We start from the raw sequence: 18462 nt of genomic DNA, 5'->3' as shown, positions 1-18462 counted from the left end.
TTATATGTATTATATATACTGCATGTTATAGCTATTGCCACATACACATACATTTGTTTGTGTATGTGTATTTATGTAACATTTATTGTTACAAAAAGCAACTTTTTATATACTATATATTAGATATATACTACACAGACATAGAGCATATTATACACAGGATATTTATATATATATATTACATATAATATATAAAAATAGTGTATATACAGTACACACGCTATAGGGCGCATATATATGTGATGTGTTACAGACGGTATATTTCCATCTATAACACATTATATATAGTGCGTACGTGTAATCCATACACAATACATACTACGTAAACAGTATAGGCGGTAAATCTAGTAAATTTTATACATAAATAGTTTATTTTGTGGGTGGGAGCGCTGCCGCACCCTCACGGCGCTGCCCTCACCCAACATGGCGGACGCGGCCTCGCCCGCCACCTGTTGCCGCGGCGGCGGCGGCGGCTTCCGATTGGCTGACACGGCCGGGAGGGGGCGCGGCGGCGGCTCCCGATTGGCTGCTGCGGGGCGAGGGCGAAGGAAACAAGATGGCGGGCGGGGGGTGGGAGAAGCCGCCTCAGCGACGTCGCCGCGGCCGCCTCCGCTCGCCTCCGGCCATGGAGGAGCCGCCGCTCCGGCAGCCGCTGCCGCCCGGGGAAGACGAGGAGGAAGGGGAGGAGGAGGAGGAAGAGGAGGAGGAGGAGGAGGCGGACGCGGAGTGGAGCTTCGTTGACCGCGAGATGGAGGCGGTGGCGCTGCGCGACCTGCCCACCGCCACCATCGCCTGCAACCTGGACCCGCGCGTCTTCCAGGACGGCCCGTACCGGGTGAGGCGGGCCGGGAGCCGTGAGGGGAGCGCGCCGTGCGGGGCCGGCCGCGGTTCTCTGTGGGAGAGGAGCCTCCGTGGGGGATGAGGGGGCGAGGCTGTGGCTGCGCGTCCCCCTCGGTGCTGCCGGGAGTCCCGTGCCGAGCCGGGGGTGAGGCGAGCCCGCTCCGAGGGTGGAGCCGGGGGGGGGATCGGGCTCTGCTGCCAGAAAACGGGGACAGGAGGAGAGGGAACGGCCTCAGGCTGGGCCAGGGCAGGCTCAGCTTGGCCAGCAGCAGGAATTTCCCCATGGAAAGGCTGCTCAGGCCTTGGCAGGGGCTGCCCAGGGAGCTTTGCAGTGCCCATCCCTGCAGGTGTCCCCTGGAGGTGGCACTCAGAGCTCTGGGCTGGGGACAAGGTGGGCACGGGGCACAGCTGGCACTGCCTGGGCTGGGAGGGCTTTTCCAGCCTCGGGAATTCCATGATTCTGGGGCTTTCAGCACCAACAGCTCTTTTACCTTCACTCCTCTGACTCCTGAGCCTGTAGCCCAGGGTGAAGCTCTGCATGAAAACGAAATAAAATATCCCTCCCTGGACCACCCTCGCCCGAGCTTTGTCCTTAAGGTTTTGTTTGGTGCACCCCATGTTGTTGTTTTGCTTGGGTTTTATTTGTTTATTTTTGTCGTTGGTTTTGCTGTCTAACCCTTTCATACCGAAGGAGGTGCTTAGTTTTTAAACATATTTGAATTGAACTGAATGGACTTGAAAAATTAGGCCGTGGTAACAAATGAATTTGAATTTCATAATCTCAGCATAAACTGTGTTGTCTTCACCATGGATGACATCATCAACAGATACTGCATAAATTCGATTTCTAAGGTAAAGAATGGGAGAACTGTCTTGAACTTGAATAAATATCTGTCTCCAGGAGGGAAGAAAAGTCTCACAGTTGTAGAAATAACACAAAATTAAAAAAAAAAAAGAAAAAGGCAGGTGGAGGTCCTTGGAAGGTAGGCGCACGCAGACTTTTAATGGATGAAAAATCAGTTTAGATGTGTGCTCACTGAATTTCAGCACTGAAATGCATAATTTAGCTTCTTTTAATAAAATTACAGAGCTAGCAAGAGCTGGTAACTCTTTAAAGCTGGAAACGAGTGACATTTTTAGGAACACACATGCACTGGCTACGTTTTAATTTATTTTGTTGGCCCAGTGTCAGGAAGGTGCAGAGAGAGAAAATGGAAGGAGGCCCTAAGGCTGTATCCCAGATTTTGGAGGTGTGAAAGGTGCTCTCAGCATTTGGATGATTTAAGAAAAACAGAGTTCTGTTAGAAATGAGGAAATTACTGCATTGTCCCGTGGTGTATCCAGTTTTCCAGAGCATTTGGTGGTTCTGGTGTCCAAGGAAATGCAGGAGTTTTGTCACTCAGGTGAGTGAGGTGACGTGGGCACACTGAAATTTGCACCACCTGAGGAGGATCCCAAGGTAATTTCAAAAGGCTGCACTTGGTTAGGGGGTGAATTTAAAGAAAATTCTTTGGGTTTGGTGTGGAATGTGCCCAGAAAATTCCAGCTTGTGCAGCAGAGGTGTGGAATTTGGTGCTGATGAGGATCCTCACACACGGTGTTCATAAATCACTCCGAATTTTGCCGTGAACACCGCTTGGTTCTGCTCTCTGAACATTCTGCTTTGCCCAGCAGATGTAGCACTCCTAAAATACCTTTTCTCTCCAGTTAAATGGTTTTTTTTTTTCCCTTCAATGGGCCCCTTAATAATCCTGGATTGCCCTATTTTAGGAGGGTTGATCCAATCAAAGGTGAGACAAGACAGCCACTGAAAATTATTTCTATTCTGTCCCTCCCAAATCATGATTTCTGCTGGAAGTGCTGCTTGAATATTCCTCTTCTTCCTCCTTTCCAGTTTTTGAATGTTTTTTTATTTGAGGTGTTGATAATTTAAAACCACTTTTAAATGGTTTGTGATCAGTCTCTTAAAATCAGACCTTCCTGTGAATTCTGCTTAAATGACAGTTAATTCTCAGAAGAAACAAAAATTCTTCATGACTGTTTTGTTTTTTTTTTTAATATCAGTCCCAAAGTCTTCCAGAGAACATAAATGACAGTTAATTCTCAGAAGAAACAAAAATTCTTCATGACTGTTTTTTTTTTTTTTTAATATCAGTCCCAAAATCTTCCAGAGAACATAAATGACAGTTAATTCTCAGAAGAAACAAAAATTCTTCATGACTGTTTTTTTGAATATCAGTCCCAAAATCTTCCAGAGAACATAAATGACAGTTAATTCTCAGAAGAAACAAAAATTCTTCATGACTGTTTTTTTGAATATCAGTCCCAAAATCTTCCAGAGAACACCTAAGTACTTATTCTCAAATTTTCTACAGCACAGTTCAGGAATTGCTTTAAATTCTGTATTTTCTTATTGAAGTACAGGAAATTACCACAGATAAAATCCTTTTTTCTGATCTTCAGGTTGGCAAATTACCTTGGAAAAATTTGGATTTTGTGAACTGTCTTTTACATTGAATTCTGGCACAAGATAAAAGTTTTAAAACAGAAACTAATCTTTCTTCTTCATAGGTAATATTGTGTAATTAAATAAAAAAATCCACATTATAAACCACAAGTTTATTAACTTTTAACTTATTAAAAGTTAATACTTTTAACTTAAGTTAAAACTTTTAACTTATTAAAAGTTAAAAGTAAAAATAATTTAAGTATCATTTCTTAATTTAAAAAAATTATCCTTAATAAAACCTTACAAGAGTACAACTCCATTTTTAATTTTCTGAAAATAAAATACTACAAAACTCAGAGTTTGTGAAACTGTAATAGAAATAAAAACTAATGAATAAAAAATACCATCTCACACATTTAATCCCACCCTTAACAGAAAAACCCCAAAGCCAGTTTCCATTTCCCCTTCATGTGGGCACCTCTCAGCTGGGCAAAGAGGAGCACCAAGAGCTCCTACAAAGAATTTCATTTCTCAGAAAATCCCTGGGGTTCAGGGCTGGGAGGGGTTTTTGGAGACAACTTTCCCTTAAATTCCTTGAAAATATTTCTGAGATTTTTGAGGTGGTGGAGCCTCTGGGAGTGTTCTGGATGTGGCACTTGGGGGCATTTTAGGTGTTTAAAAGCCATATTTTAAACCTATTTCCATATTTTACACCATGTTTTGTCCTGTTTCCATGATGGTTCTGCTGGGAAAGTCACTTCCACCTTTAATGATTCTGTGATAATTACCATAATCTGCTAATTTTTGCAAATTAATGAACATAGCAGCAAGTTTTCCATAATTAACAACAACTTATATTCATAGAGAAACTGAAAGCAGGCAGTTCTGTCATGGGAACAGCTTTTCTCTGGGAAAACCTCACTGGAAAACTGAATTATTAAAGAAATTCATCTTGCTGGAAGTGCCTGTGTCCTCACATAACCCCCAGAACTGGCTGGAAACAGTCTCTGCAATTATTTATTTAAAAAAAATATATATAAATATTATATTTGTGCTTGAAGAGAAAGCTCAGCAAGGTGAGTTGTGTAACCCAGGAAAAGCAGAATCCTGGGAATTGCAGCTCCCAAATTCTGCTTTTCCTGTGCAGAAAAGCCTTTGGTGAGCTCAGCTGCAAATAAAGCTGTTAAAGGAGCTTTTTTTAATTTTTTTTTTTTTTAATTGCCTTGCAGGCCACTGAACTAATCATGAGGTGGATTTGGGGTTTTTGAGGTATTTACAGAATTATTTGTGCTTTGCAGGAAGTTTAGCAGATTTCTCAGGAGTATTCATAAAAATAATCTCGATTTTCTGGTAATCTCTTCCTGCCTCAGCCACATGCCTTGTAATCCTTTTACTTCACGTTTTTTAAGCCTCTTAGAGCATGTTAAAAAGAAAACATTTTCAAAGTAGATTTCAAAAAAAAAAAAAAAAATAAAGTGGTTTTACACATTTATAGATTCTTGTGACCACAGCTCTGGTTTTGACAAAATATTCCCTGATGGGAATGTAAAACTTAATTATTGGCACCTGCATATATTGTGAAGGTTTTCATTCTTTGCCAAAAAAATATTCTCTTTTTTTTTTGTGACAGTGCTTATAGTTTTTAATGCTTTGGTTTCCAAACAAAGCTCAGGGTTAAGAGTGTGGTTCAAAATCACATCTCAATAATCTGGGTTTACTTTCAACACTAAAACCATTACAAGAAAATGAGAAACCTTCCATTGTGAAAAGTTTTTTAATAGAACTTCTAAAGATACTTAGTTAAGTGGAGGCATTTTGAGCAGCTTCAGGTTTATATCACACTTAGACCTTCTGCAGGTCTCCAAAAGAATGATTTCTGTGTCAAAAATCTATCCTTGAAGTCCCCAAAGTGAGCTGATGCTTCAAGCAAACAATACAAATACTCCTATTGGTAGAAAAAAAAATGGAAATATATAATATTTATATATCTATTTAAATATTCAAATAACTCTTGCTGCACAAAATACTTGTTGGGTGCCTTAAAAATACCTAAAGGTAGAAAGGCCATGTTGTACAATTGTCATGAAGAGCCTCAAAGTTGGAGCTGTTAACAAAAATGACTTTGTTAACAAAAAGTTGGTAACAAAAATTGGATCCGGTGCTCCAGTCTCGAGCTCGGAGTCTGGAACAAGGATCCCACACGAGGTCTGAGCTGTGCCAGGATCAACAATTCCATCCTCCTGGAGAGCCCGAGGGAAACTTAGGGAAACACTGGGGAAATCCCTGGTGGTGCCTTGGGAAGGCTGGGCTAGAGCAGAGGCTGAAGAATAAAGCAGGGATTTATTAAAATAATAAAGGCTAAATAAATAATAATTTAGTAATAAATTATTATTATATAATACATACAACATTATATACTACAATAATATTATAAGAATGATAATAATTTAATAATAAAATTTAATAATTTATTGAAATACATTTTTATAAATATTTATTTAAAGGATCTCCATGGATCCACCTTGGGCAGCAGCAGAGCCCAGCCAGGGCTGCAGCCAAGAGGAACCAAAATGGTCCCAAAATGCACGAGCGCTCCCGGGGGCTCTCACTGGGATCAGCTCTGCTCCATTTGCACCTTGCAGTTCATTGTCCCATTCCAGCTTTAGCCCAGGCACTCCCATCCTGCTTGTTTTTCTCTCTCCAGCCCACGCTGTTTGTGCTCCTGGGCCTGAGCTTTGGATCATTTGTCCTTGGTGCCCAGCTGGAGCAGTAATTGTTTTGTCTCCCTGCTCTGTGAACAGAGCTCACCATCCCATAATATGAAGCTAGACCCACACACTAAAGCAGCACAGAATATGAAAAATAGAAAAACCAAAACCTGAGGCACCACTGGGAACACCAAACCTACATCACAGTGCTGTGGAGAGCTTCTCCTCATTTCCTTGCCTTCTGCCTTTTGTAGGAGCAAGTGGAGCTTTGTCCCCAGGATTATTGTCCCATTCATTAATGAAAAATATGAAAATAAGTGCAGTGGTGCAGGGGTGAGACTGGCTTGAAACCCAGCCCAAGCACCCCTCAATAACATCAGCATTTAATAATTATTAATATCAGCAGTCACTGAGCTGTCCCATGCAGAGCAGGCTTCAATTACAGCACCCAAAGTTTAATTCTCTGGCAGTTTGTTGCTGAAGTAGTTAATTCAGTGTGTTATTCAAGTTTTAATAAGCAGTGTTTATAAATTTATAAATAATATTAGTTAGTAATAAATAGCTTTACTTGGTGTTTTACCAGAAGAACTGAAGATGAGGGAAATAATTAAAAACCAATGATGCAAATTGATATGTTGGTGTTAACCAGAAATTCCAGTGAAGTCTGGAGGTTGTTCTTGTGTGAAAACAGAAAATCCTGGCATGGGTTGGGTTGGAAGGGACCCCAAGGATCATTCAGCCCTGACCTGAGTGGGTTTGGTTCAATTCTGGGGTTTATTAGTGGTATTTAAACACTTTCCTCAGTGGCCATTTGGGGTCGTTTGCATTGGGGTTTTTATCTCTTGTTCTGAGCAGGTCTCTTCTTTTCCTCATAAAATATGGAAATGTGCTGGGGATGATTGAAATATGGGCTGTGTTCAGTGAACCTGAAGTTGGGACTGAGGTCTAAAATACCACTTAATTTTTTTTTTTGTGTGTGGGTGTAATGCATAATTAAACGATGGAAGTCATTGTCCTAAAACGTTTGGGAATCCTGATATTAAAAATGAGGTGGTTGGTGAGTGGTGTCTGCCAAGAACAGGGATTTAGGATGTGACAATATCCTAAATAGAGTCTGTGAGGCTCTGCCAGCTTTAGATGGGAGCAGAATCATCCATAAGTTCCTGCTTTAGACCTTTGGTCTCTTCCTCCCAGCATTTTTTTCCTGCCAGAGGTAGCCAGAATTAATTTCATTAATTGTGGCAGTCAGTGATTGATTACTCACAAAAGCTGAGCTGTCAATACTCAGTGAATTTCATTGATTAAAATGTAACTTCTCTCTTCCCTGGGCAGCTTTTCAGAGGGTCACAAGTGAAGAGCTGGATTTGATTTTGCTTTTTGAGGTTTTCTTTGGAGTTATTTTGGTGCTGGCAAACAGCTCTTGGTTCCTGAGCTCTCAGGAGCTGGATTTGAGTTGCTTTGTGTTGCTGAAATGCAAAAGGCAGCAGGGAAATTGAGAGAGCACCTCTGGTACAGCAGTGCTCTGGGAGTTCAGGGCTTTTTGATAAACTGATTTCTTGATAATGTCTGTATCACACAGCTTGGGAAAAATAATCATTGAAAAACCCATAAATGGAAGCTTTTGGCTTTTAGGTACAGCCAAATACACCAAAATCACTTTATTTTCTTTCATGGACTGAAAACCATTCTGGAAACTTCCCTGAAGGTTTGGTCCTGATTTCAAAACAAGTGGCTGTTTGTGTGGAGGAAGCCTTTTAAAATTCAGGCTGTTTTCCAGGAAGAGCTGGCTGAAAGGCAGGAGAATTGTTCCTTTTTATTCCTAGAGGTGCTGGTTCCTTTCTCTGAAGGTAGGAAGCTGAGCTGGTGAAGAGCCAGAAGAGCCAAGCTGTATTGTTGCAATAAATGGATTTTTTCCTGTTTGTATTTTTTTTTTTGCCATTCATAATCCATATAGTTAAACAAATCACTTCTGTGGGTTTGTAGTTAAAATATCCTCCTCCTTTCTGATAACCCAAGTGAGATATTATTAATCATTAAGAACAACTCCCATCTGTCATTATTTTAGTATAGAATTGTTGATAATTCCTGAAAGCTGCAGTAGGAATATGTCCATACTATGGAAATAGAAGACAAAATAAGAAGATAAAATAGAAGACAAAAAAAAATGTCCATTACTGTGGAAAAAGAAAATAAGAACTAAAATGTCCATTACTATGGAAATAGAAAATAAGAACTAAAATGCCCATTATTGTGGAAAAAGAAAATAAGAACTAAAATGTCCATTACTATGGAAATGGAAAATAAGAACCAAAATGTCCATTACTGTGGAAAAAAAATGATGAAATAAGAACTAAAATGTCTATCACTATGGAAAAAGAAGATTTTTCCATAGTAAGAACTGAAGTAGGAACTAAAATGTCCAATTCTTGCAGGTTGTGGTGTAATCATAAGAAATAATAATAATAAATAATAAGAATAAGAAGAAAGAGTTTCTTGTGGCAGGCAGAACTCGTGCAGGGAGAATCAGTGGGAATTGCTGGGGGTGTTTGCCCAGCTCTGGGCTGTGTGGCCATTCCTTTGCAGGATTCCTTGGCCCTTGGGCCAGGGCCCATCCAGCTGGGAGCCAGCATTGCCTGGCTCATGGAAACTCTGATGAAAGGCTTGAATTTTCCTGAGGCTCCAGGATGAAGCAGCTGCAGGGGCAGGCAGTGGAAAGTATGAACAGCTCCTGCCTGGGGTTGTGCAAGGCAGAGAAAATCAGCTCCGAGCAGGTGAGATCAGCAGGGCCTCTCAAAACCCCACTAAAAACAGCCCACCCCATAAAGGTTCCCATGCCAGTGGGTATTCTCCCCCTGGGAAAGGCTTAGAATCTATATGAGCTATAAATAAACACATTTTGGAAGTTTTTCAGGGATCTGTCCCAACATAAAAGCTCCTCACCTCGCCCAGAGCAGCTGAAGTGCAGGAATTCTTCACAGGAGGTGTTGTCAGGAGAGCTTGTTCCTTAATGAGCATCTGTGTCTTCCTTCCTGAGCTGCCAGAGTGGAATTCTGTTCTTAGCCAGTGCTCTGCAGTGATGTTTTATCTCCCCTGCTGGAAAAAACCAAATCAGACATTTCTCTAGCAAAACTTAGAAGGAGATGCAGAAGCGTGTTGGCTTTCAGCAAGTGGGAGTTCCTAACCCAAAAACCACTGCCTGGAAAATTCAGGCATTTAAAATGCCTTCAAGAATTATTTTCTAGTGCTGACTTTTTTGCCCCTTTAATCAAAACTGGTGGGTTCTTTCCATATGAATAAATAAATAAATAAAATGCATCCTCAAAGCTCTGTTGTTATACACCTTAAATGCCAGTGTGCTCCTGATGTGTCACTAATTAATGTCCAAGATAATTACAATGTATCAGGCATTAACCTCACCAAAAATGCAGGTTATTTGGGATAAATTCCAGACTCTTCTGTGCCTCCTTTTATTATCTTTTATTATTTTATCAAGGGCTTGGATGGGATAGTGGAAGGGGTTTGGAATTAGAGGATCCTTAAAGTCTCTTCCAACCAAACCTTTCCATGATCTTTATTGAGGTTTTTGAAATCCTTTTGAAATTTCCAGGTACACTTAATTTGTTCTTTGAAATGCAGAAACTTCTTGTAATTGCTTTGACTTTTTTCCTACCCTCTCAGAACATTCTTAGAAAATATTTTTGAAGTTTATCTTCCATTCTTCCTTCTGTGACTGCAGTGGAAAATGTCATTCTTTAAAGATCATGGAAATACCAGCCTGCTCTGACCAGCTCCTGTTGTTTTCCAAAGCCTCCTGTGTTAAAGTTTAATTTTTTTGATTTCCTTTTGTTTTTCCCTTAGTCACAGAGGATGTGTCAGAGGATGAACACGTAACTTCTGCTTGCCTGGGATGATATCTTTAATATTTGAGTTAAACAAATCCTGCTGTCATGTTAGGAGGAGCTAGAAATTAAAACAACCCCAAACACCTGCTGTTTTCATCCTTATCTTTGCTCTCCCTCAAGTCATAGTTTTGGCATAATACAGCTGCATTTTTAATGGTAATAAATTGTTAAGTGCAGAAGTCTTTGTCATCCTACTCCATCAGGATTATGGTCATATCTTCACTCAGTGGGACAGTTCTTGGACCTGTCACAGCTGAAAAAAACACCGTAAAAATTTAGAAAAATACTTCAGGGACAACTGCTTTACCTCTTAGATTTTTTTTTTAAACTTTTCAGAACTTGCAGTTAAACAGGAAAAGAAAAAAAAAATCCTAACCCTCTGACCCCACAGATGATACAGTCCTGAAGGTGTGTGGGAAGCACAGAATGGCTGCGAAATGTTAATCAGAGTAAATTAATGAACCAGTATAAAACAATGAGCAGCTGAAGAATTCTTAGGCACTGCTGGGAGTCCCTTCCGTGGTTCACAGGGGTGATGTGGAAATGCTGAGAATGAGGTTTTTATTGAATGGAATCAGAATGGCTTGGGATGGAAGGGAGATCAAAGATGGTCTCATTGCCACCCCTGGCATGGCAGGGACACCTCCCACTGTCCCCAGTGTCCAGCCTGGCCTGGGACACTGCCAGGGATCTGGGGGCAGCCACAGCTGCTCTGGGAATTTCATTCCAGGGCTTTCCTACCCTGCCAGGGAACAATTCCTGATTCCCAAAATCCCATCCCTCCCTGCCCTCTGGCAGCTTCAGGCCACTCTCTGTGTCCTGTCCCTCCATGCCCTTGTGGAAGAGTGGACTTGGGTTAAATTAAGATTATTCTAGTGACTGTCTCTGGCAGATTGCTGTGCAGTCTTCAGTGCAGGAAGTAAATAAAGAGTGAAATCCAGCCCCATTGCACTTTGGAATTCAGGGGATGAGGAGGAGCTGGGACCTGGCTTGGTGCTATTTAGGGACCACTTTGGGCTGGAAACAAATGCTGACAGTGGGGGCTATTTTTGAGAGGTGTTTATTTCTCACTGTTCATCAGCTCTGGAGTTATTTGTAGTAGATCCATCCTTTTCAGTGCCTTGGTGAGTAATGATGCTTTAAAAGGTAAAAATCTAGAAAACTCCTAAAGGAATAAATGTAAAAATTGGTTCTAGAAGGAGCAGATGGCGTTGATCACTTGGTGATTGTAAATTAGAAAGCAGAGTTACTTAAATCCTGCCTCTGTGTCACCCTGTCCTGGACTAAGCCTGGTTTAAACTGCCCCAGTTCAGTGTTTGGTGCTGCTGGTATAGGAGAGCAGTTCCCCCATCATTTTATCCTTAAAAACTGCCCAAGGGAAAGGATCCTGTGAAAGCTGAGTGAGAGGAGAACAAAATCCAGCTGCAGCGTGACAGACCATGAGGATTTGGGGGAAAACAGCTGCATCAATAAATCTAAACACAAACAATCACCATGAGCAAAGAAATGCTGAAAGATTTTAATGTGTCAGCCCAATCAGACCAGCCTGAAAGTGAATCATTTTTATTTTTTAAAGTAGATTGGATGTGGGACACCAAATTCAATAATGAGCAGAGAGCTCTGACTGTATTTATTTCATGTATTTGCAAATTATTGTTTAATCTCTCTCCCCCCCCAGTTATTTGAGTCTCCCTTTGTTGCTGTCTGTCCTGATCAGGGCTTTGCCTTGCAAATGCTCTGATTTGAAGACTCTCTAATTTGGCATTTCAGTCCTTGCTGTAACATTGAGGTTGCAGAGATGGAACTGGAAATGCTGTTTAAGCTCTTTCCTTGCTCTGCTGGGCAGGTTGGAAATGTCAGCTGTGATTTTCTGAGTTGGCTTTAGACACTATCAAGGTAGAGGCTGTTGGATCAGGTCACTTTGAGAAGTGATCCGTTTGTGGTGCTTAAAAATAAAAAATAGAGTTTGTGAAACTGCCTGCTAAAAGGGGCTCTGAATCATGCCCAGGCTGTTTTTATGGAGAGCACTTGAGCACATTTGTGTGCTTTCCTCCAGGAAAACACTCCAAGCCTTTTAGAGGAGTAGTTCATGAGAACCCAGTTCATCTGGGAACAAGATAAGGCTCAGCTGCCCACAGGGGCACAGTCCAGCTGTCGGTGTTTGCTGAAGGGCTGAGCACACAGCAGAAGTTTTTCCTTTGGCTGGGACGTTGCTGTTGGAGGAACTTAATGAGGTTCCTCAGAAATACCTTGGAGAGTGGCACCAGCTGCAAACACAGCAGGAACAGCTCAGGGCAGAGCCCTCCGGGGAGCTTCGGGCCCTGTCTGCCTCCATGGGGAAAGGAGTGTTTCCAAAACAGGGCTTGGGGCTGAGAGAAGCAATAAACAGAAATTCTGAAACAGTCTGGGGGCCCAGCCCAGGGAGGAGCTGGAGCTGCTGCAGAGAGCCCAGAGGAGGCTCCAGGATGAGCAGAGGGCTGGAGCAGCTCTGCTGGGAGGAAAGGCTGGCACAGCTGGCATTGTTCACCTGCACAGGAGAAGCTTTGGGCTGAGCTCAGGGTGGCCTTGCAGGGCCTGGAGGAGCCCCAGGAAAGCTGGAGAGAGACAATTTCCAGGGGATGCAGGGACAGGACACAGGGAATGGCTCCCAGTGCCAGAGGGCAGGGCTGGATGGGAGATTGGGAATTGGGAATTGTTCCCTGGCAGGCTGGGCAGGGGCTGGGATGGAATTCCCAGAGCAGCTGGGGCTGCCCCTGGATCCCTGGCAGTGCCCAAGGCCAGGTTGGACACTGGGGCTGGAGCAGCCTGGGGCAGTGGGAGGTGTCCCCATGGCAGGGGTGGCACTGGGTGGGATTTAGGGTGCCTTCCAACTCAAACCAATCTGGGATTCTTTGAAACCTTAAGAATTCCCTCCAAGTGTGTTATCACCCTCAGATTTATTATTTGACCTTCACTTGGAACATTTTACAACACTGAAAACCTGTTTTGGTCCTGGGATGAATCACAGAATCATGGAATGGTTTGGGATGGAAGGGACATCAAAGATCACCCATTCCCACCCCTGCCATGGCAGGGACACCTCCCACTGTGCCAGGCTGCTCCAGCCCCAGTGTCCAACCTGGCCTTGGGCACTGCCAGGGATCCAGGGGCAGCCCCAGCTGCTCTGGGCAGTGAGAGCAGGACTTGTTTCCTGTGGAGTTGCACAGAGGCAGCAGCCCAGGTATAAATAGTGTGGAAAATGTCCCAGGGAGCTTTGGTATCCCCACGACTGCTCTGCGTGGGAATCAAAGTTCCCCTGAATTTCTTATGGCAAGTGGGAGGAGATGAGGGGCCTGGGAAGTGCTTTGAAGATGAATTTAAGCAGCACCCTCCAGACTCAGCTGGATCAGAGGCTGAGCAGGACTTTGGGCAGGTCTGAGTTGGTCTCACTGCTGTGTCTTGGGTTCAAGTGACACCTGAGGGATTTTAGGAGCCAGTCAGCCATGGAGTCTCAGAAACTTGTAATTATTTCACAGTCCCTCTAGGTAAAAGAACTCTTTGTAGTGTTGTGACTTCCAAGAAAAGAACAAAATGTAACAGGTGATACAAGTGTTCAGGGAGGCTCTGTCTAAATTTCCTTTAAATAAAAGTAAAATAATTGAAAAAGGCACCTGGTTTTTAGGCTTCTAAGGCTAGAATTCTAAGAAATCAGGATATGCAGGGAATAGGGTGAAAGATATGTGTAAGTTTTATTTTCTTCTGATATTTAGGGAAGAAATAATTAAATCAGAGTTGATAGAATGAAGTTATTAAAACTGCTGTTTGTCTCTAAAGATAGAAAGACACAAAGATTCCCAGTTGAAGCCAGCCCAGGAGAATATCCTGCTTTCCATACCTTGCAGACTTTGAGAAATGTTTTCCAGGAAAGCTGAGTACAGCCATGAATCACTTGTGGAAAACCCAGTGGAAGGAATTAGTCAAAGAAATGCTGCAGTGGCCACCCTTTGCCTATCAGGAAATGGGGCAGCTTTCCATGATTTTATACAAATCATGGGACATCCATTTTCAAAAGCTCTCATGAAAAGAGCACGTGAAAAATTGCTGCTCATTGACTTTCAAAAAATGCTTGTTTTGAAATAAATATGACTTTTAATATCAGCCAGGAGGGCTTTTCTCTGAATTTCCCTTTTCTCCCTGGATTTTCCTGCTGGCATAATCAAGGGAGTTGGGGAGGAACTGGCAGTGAATGGTGTCCTCACAGGCAGTAAATTGGCCAAATATTTCTTTCCTGGTTGATAATGAATTCATTATTTCATGTTGTCAGTGTAATTATCAGCCAAGTTCTCCAGTCTCTGCTTTGCCCCTGCAAGTGCCTGGCACTGTGGGAACCTCCATGGTTTTCCCACTCCTTTCCCATGGTTTTAACATGATCTGTGCTCATTATTCTGCTGTTACAGGGCTAAAAGAAACCAGAAATGCCACCAGAAAAAGTGGGGAGGGTGAGAGATTGCAGCTTTCAGCGTTCTTGGAGTGAATCCTGGGGGAATTTTTGGGAGTGGGCTGTGGATCCAAATGTCTGGGGCAGCTCCTGGGCTTTGGGAAGAGCTGCTTTGGAAAGAGCTGCTTCTGTCCTGTCAGAGATGTGAAGCTGAACATTGAATGCCTGACAAATCCCACTTGCTGCAGCTCCCACGTCCTTGCCAAGAGCTGCCTCTGCCAAAGGAGATGCAGCCAGGATTTTTAGGGAGCTGCAGAGGAAGCTGGGTTGTGTTTGGGTTTTTTTTTTGGTTTGTTGTGTGTTGGGTTTGGTGGTGGTGGTTTCTTTTCCTGTGGGAACAGCTCGTGCATGGAGATATTCTAGATTAAACCAGCCAGGCCAGGGGGAATAGGTGGAACTTTTGTTGTTAATAAATGAAAGCTGCTGCTTTTTATTTTGTGCTCAGCTGTTCTGAGCTGCCCTGCTCAGTTCCTGGGCTCTTTTGGGAAGAGGGCAAAGTGAAGGAATGGTGCTTAAACACCTTGAATTTCCTGGGAACGTGGGTGATGCCTCACTTCCAGTTAAATCCACCTGAAGACATTTTTGACCACCTTTTGACATTTTAAAAGTTCAGCCATTCAAGGTCCCACAGAACCGAGCTTGACCTCTCACTGCACCTCTCCATCCATTGGAATTTTTATCTCTCCACAATTTGTGTCCACTTTCCAGTGCCTCAGAGAGCCATTTGGAATTCTCCCTGTCGCTTTTGGCCTTTGATTATTAAAACCCAAAAGCCTGCATCCTCTGCCAAGTACTTTTCATTTCTCCCTTGTCCTTTAACCCTTTTTCCTTTTGGGAATTTTCTAAGAGGCTCCAGACATTCCAATATTTGGCTGCTCTCTGATGATTTGGGGAAATGTCTCTCAAGATGACTTGGAGAAAGCTCTTAAAGGTTTGGGTGGATTAGGGATAAATGAACATCATAATTCCTCAGCTCACATTCCTTAGATCCAAAATACCAATTTTTGAGCAAAGCAGAGAGATTTCTGGATTTTCTTTAGAGGGTTTTGTTCTTCCCTCAGCAGGTTTGGTTGGAAATCCTGGATGGCACAGATGTTGGAATGTTTTTCCAAATTGAATGATTTTTTTTTTTTTAGATGAATAGAAAAATAATTGTCATGAAATACTGTCTGAAAGTGTTTATTTCCTTTTGAGTACCCAAATGAGGGCAAAATCATCATTAATTTACTCTGGATCGTTTGAGTGTATTCCCAGCAGGAGTGGAAACATGTTGGAAAAAGCCTTTACATTTTGGAATATATTTCCCACATTCAAAAGTTTTCTAAACGAGGCTGGTGGTTACTCAGCTACTCTGTAGTGGAATTTCCAAGTGCCCACTTTTGTGTTCCCACTCAGTGAACAGGAATTCAGTGTTTAATGCTTGGAAATGGAAGTGTAAATCATAGATTTTTCCAAGGATGGAAGAAGCACACTGCAGGTATTTATTTTTTCAGATGGGTGGCTGGAAAACTGTGGCCCATGGAATCTGTAAATGGCCCTTGTGTGACAGAGCACAACTCTGGATATTTTATTTGAATATATTTGGATCTCCTAATGCAAAAAATGACACCACCTCATACATTTGGAGCTATTCAAATGTATCCTGTAAGTCTTCAGGAAAAACAGCTCCTTCTTGGAACTGCAGTTGGAATTTGCATTAAAAAATCATCAGGGGGTTATTTGAATCTTTTTTTAATCCCTCAGTGGAGTCATTGTGGAGTGGCTGCAGTTTGGGAATCCAGGAATTGGCTTCCCAGGAGCCTCCCTGGCATCCAGAGGTGCTGCCCACCCCCACTTCCATGGGGCTCCCCCAGCATGGCAGCTTTCTGCTGGGGGGACACACAGCCCCAGGGCATGGCCCTGCAGAGAAATGTAGGAATTAATTGGAGTAGGAATTCTGCCCAGGGAATGGGCACGGCCCCGAGGCTGCCAGAGCTCCAGGAGCCTTTGGACAGCGCTGCCAGGGATGCCCAGGCTGGGCTTGGTGGGGCTCTGGGCAGGGCCAGGGCTTGGATCAATGATCCTGTGGGTCCCTTCCACTCAGGATATTCCAGGATTCTTCTTTATTCTCCTTTTGAAATAATAGCAATAGATGCAGGAAACCTTCTGGAAGATTTTCTTTAAGATCCAGAAAATTAGGAAGTGAAATGGGAGCAGGCCTGGGTTGGCAACTCACAGCCCTGGAATAGGTGAGAATTTAAAGTGAAGGAGGAAGAAATAAGGTTGGAACTTTCAAGAGGTTTTTACAACAGTTTGTGGTGACAAGACAAGAGGTGATGGCTGCAAACTGATGGAGGGAAAGTTTAGAATGGAATTAGGAAAAAATCTTTCCCTGGGAGGGTGGGGAGGTTGTCCCTGGATCCCTGGCAGGTTGGACAGTGGGAGCAGCCTGGCACAGTGGGAGGTGTCCCTGCCGTGGCAGGGCTGGCACTGGGTGGGCTCTGAGGTCCCTTCCAAGCCAAACCAGTCTGGGATTAAATGGTAAACAAAATTGTCTCTGAGGTTTTGGAGATCCTCTGAGGGAAAACTGCCTGTTCCAAACCATTCTCCACAGCTTTGCTTGCTGCACAGGGACCAGACTTGTTCCTTCAGATGTCATCAGGGAGCAGTAACAGCTCTGGGAGGGCTTGGATCAGCTGGAGCCCATGGAATGACACCTGTGGGTTATCCTGGCTTGGATCAGCTGGAGCCCATGGAATGACACCTGTGGGTTATCCTGGCTTGGATCAGCTGGAGCCCATGGAATGACACCTGTGGGTTATCCTGGCTTGGATCAGCTGGAGCCCATGGAATGACATCTGTGGGTTATCCTGGCTTGGATCAGCTGGAGCCCATGGAATGACACCTGTAGGTTATCCTGGCTCTAAGGCTACACCAAATTCCCAAAAGCCATCTGGAACATCTGAGGAGCAGCCTCAGAGCAGGGACCACCAAGACACTCCTCTGGGTAAAGGTGGCATTTGGCTGTTCTTGGGGGGAGTGAATGCAGGCTTCAGGGCAGTGATGCCTGGTTTATTTCCATGAGCCTTGAGGGATGAGCAGCTCTGCTGGAGAAACTCCAACCTGCACAATCTGAAGGCCTTCCAGTGGGAGAGTGCAGGTGAAACTAAGAAGGGAAAACTCCCCTGGCCCAGCCTGGGGCTGTTCCCTCTCCTCCTGTCCCTGTTCCCTGCGAGCAGAGCCCGACCCCCCCAGCTGTGACAGCTCCTGAGAGAGAATGGGGTGAAAGGGACAGGAACAAAGCTCAGGGAATGCCAGAATTCCTGAGGCTGGAAAAGCCCTCCCAGCCCATGCAGTGCCAGCTTGTCCCCAGCCCAGAGCTCTGAGTGCCACCTCCAGGGGACACCTGCAGGGATGGGCACTGCAAAGCTCCCTGGGCAGCCCCTGCCAAGGCCTGAGCAGCCTTTCCATGGGGAAATTCCTGCTGCTGGCCAAGCTGAGCCTGCCCTGGCCCAGCCTGAGGCCGTTCCCTCTCCTCCTGTCCCTTTTTCTGAGCCCTGTCCCGGCTGTCCCCTCCTGGCAGGAGCTGTGCAGAGCCACAAGGTCCCCCCTGAGCCTCCTTTGCTCCAGGCTCAGCCCCTTCCCAGCTCCCTCAGGAATTCTCCAGCCCCTTCCCAGCTCCCTTCCCTGCCCTGGACACGCTCCAGCCCCTTTGACTTTCAGAACAGATTTGGAAGCAAAGCCTTGGTTGCTCAAAGAAGTAATTTGGTTTCTTTAATTGCTTTACCTGAACCTTTAATAGGCACTGATTGACTCTTGATTGAGATGTTGAGTAGGGAATACAGACAGGCTGACACATATTCATTCCTTTTGCTTTTTTTTCCTCTGTACTGACCTTTTATCTTTACCTCCTTCATTATCTGGAATGTACAAAGTGAGGTAAAAATATCTTGACTTCTTTGGTCTTCTCAGAAAAGTTTCAGTGAAGATGGAACCATACTCAACTAGAATTTCCACCTGCCTTTTGGTGCTGCTGTGATGATCAGTGTGTGTGTGTGATCAAGCCAGGGAGCCAAAGAAATAGCTTTTTTCCTCAGGGAATATTTA

The 18462-nt window shown here is 43.8% G+C and overlaps 1 protein-coding gene across 2 annotated transcripts in view; it reads left to right on the top strand.

Moving 5' to 3' along the window:
- The first annotated feature begins 577 nt into the window (after positions 1-577).
- Positions 578-18462, top strand: part of RCAN1 (regulator of calcineurin 1) — a 38784-nt gene continuing 20899 nt past the window's right edge. For both annotated transcript variants that reach the window (XM_053970453.1, XM_053970454.1), the window contains exon 1: positions 578-835. In XM_053970453.1, the coding sequence (XP_053826428.1) occupies positions 626-835 (210 nt within the window). In that variant the 5' untranslated portion in view covers positions 578-625. The remainder of the gene's footprint in view (positions 836-18462) is intronic.

This window comes from Vidua macroura, chromosome 2 (genome assembly GCF_024509145.1).
Source record: "Vidua macroura isolate BioBank_ID:100142 chromosome 2, ASM2450914v1, whole genome shotgun sequence".
NCBI classification, from domain to species: Eukaryota; Metazoa; Chordata; class Aves; order Passeriformes; family Viduidae; genus Vidua; species Vidua macroura.
The sequence above is the reverse complement of the archived record's forward strand: the minus strand, read 5'-3'. Positions and strand labels throughout refer to the sequence as shown.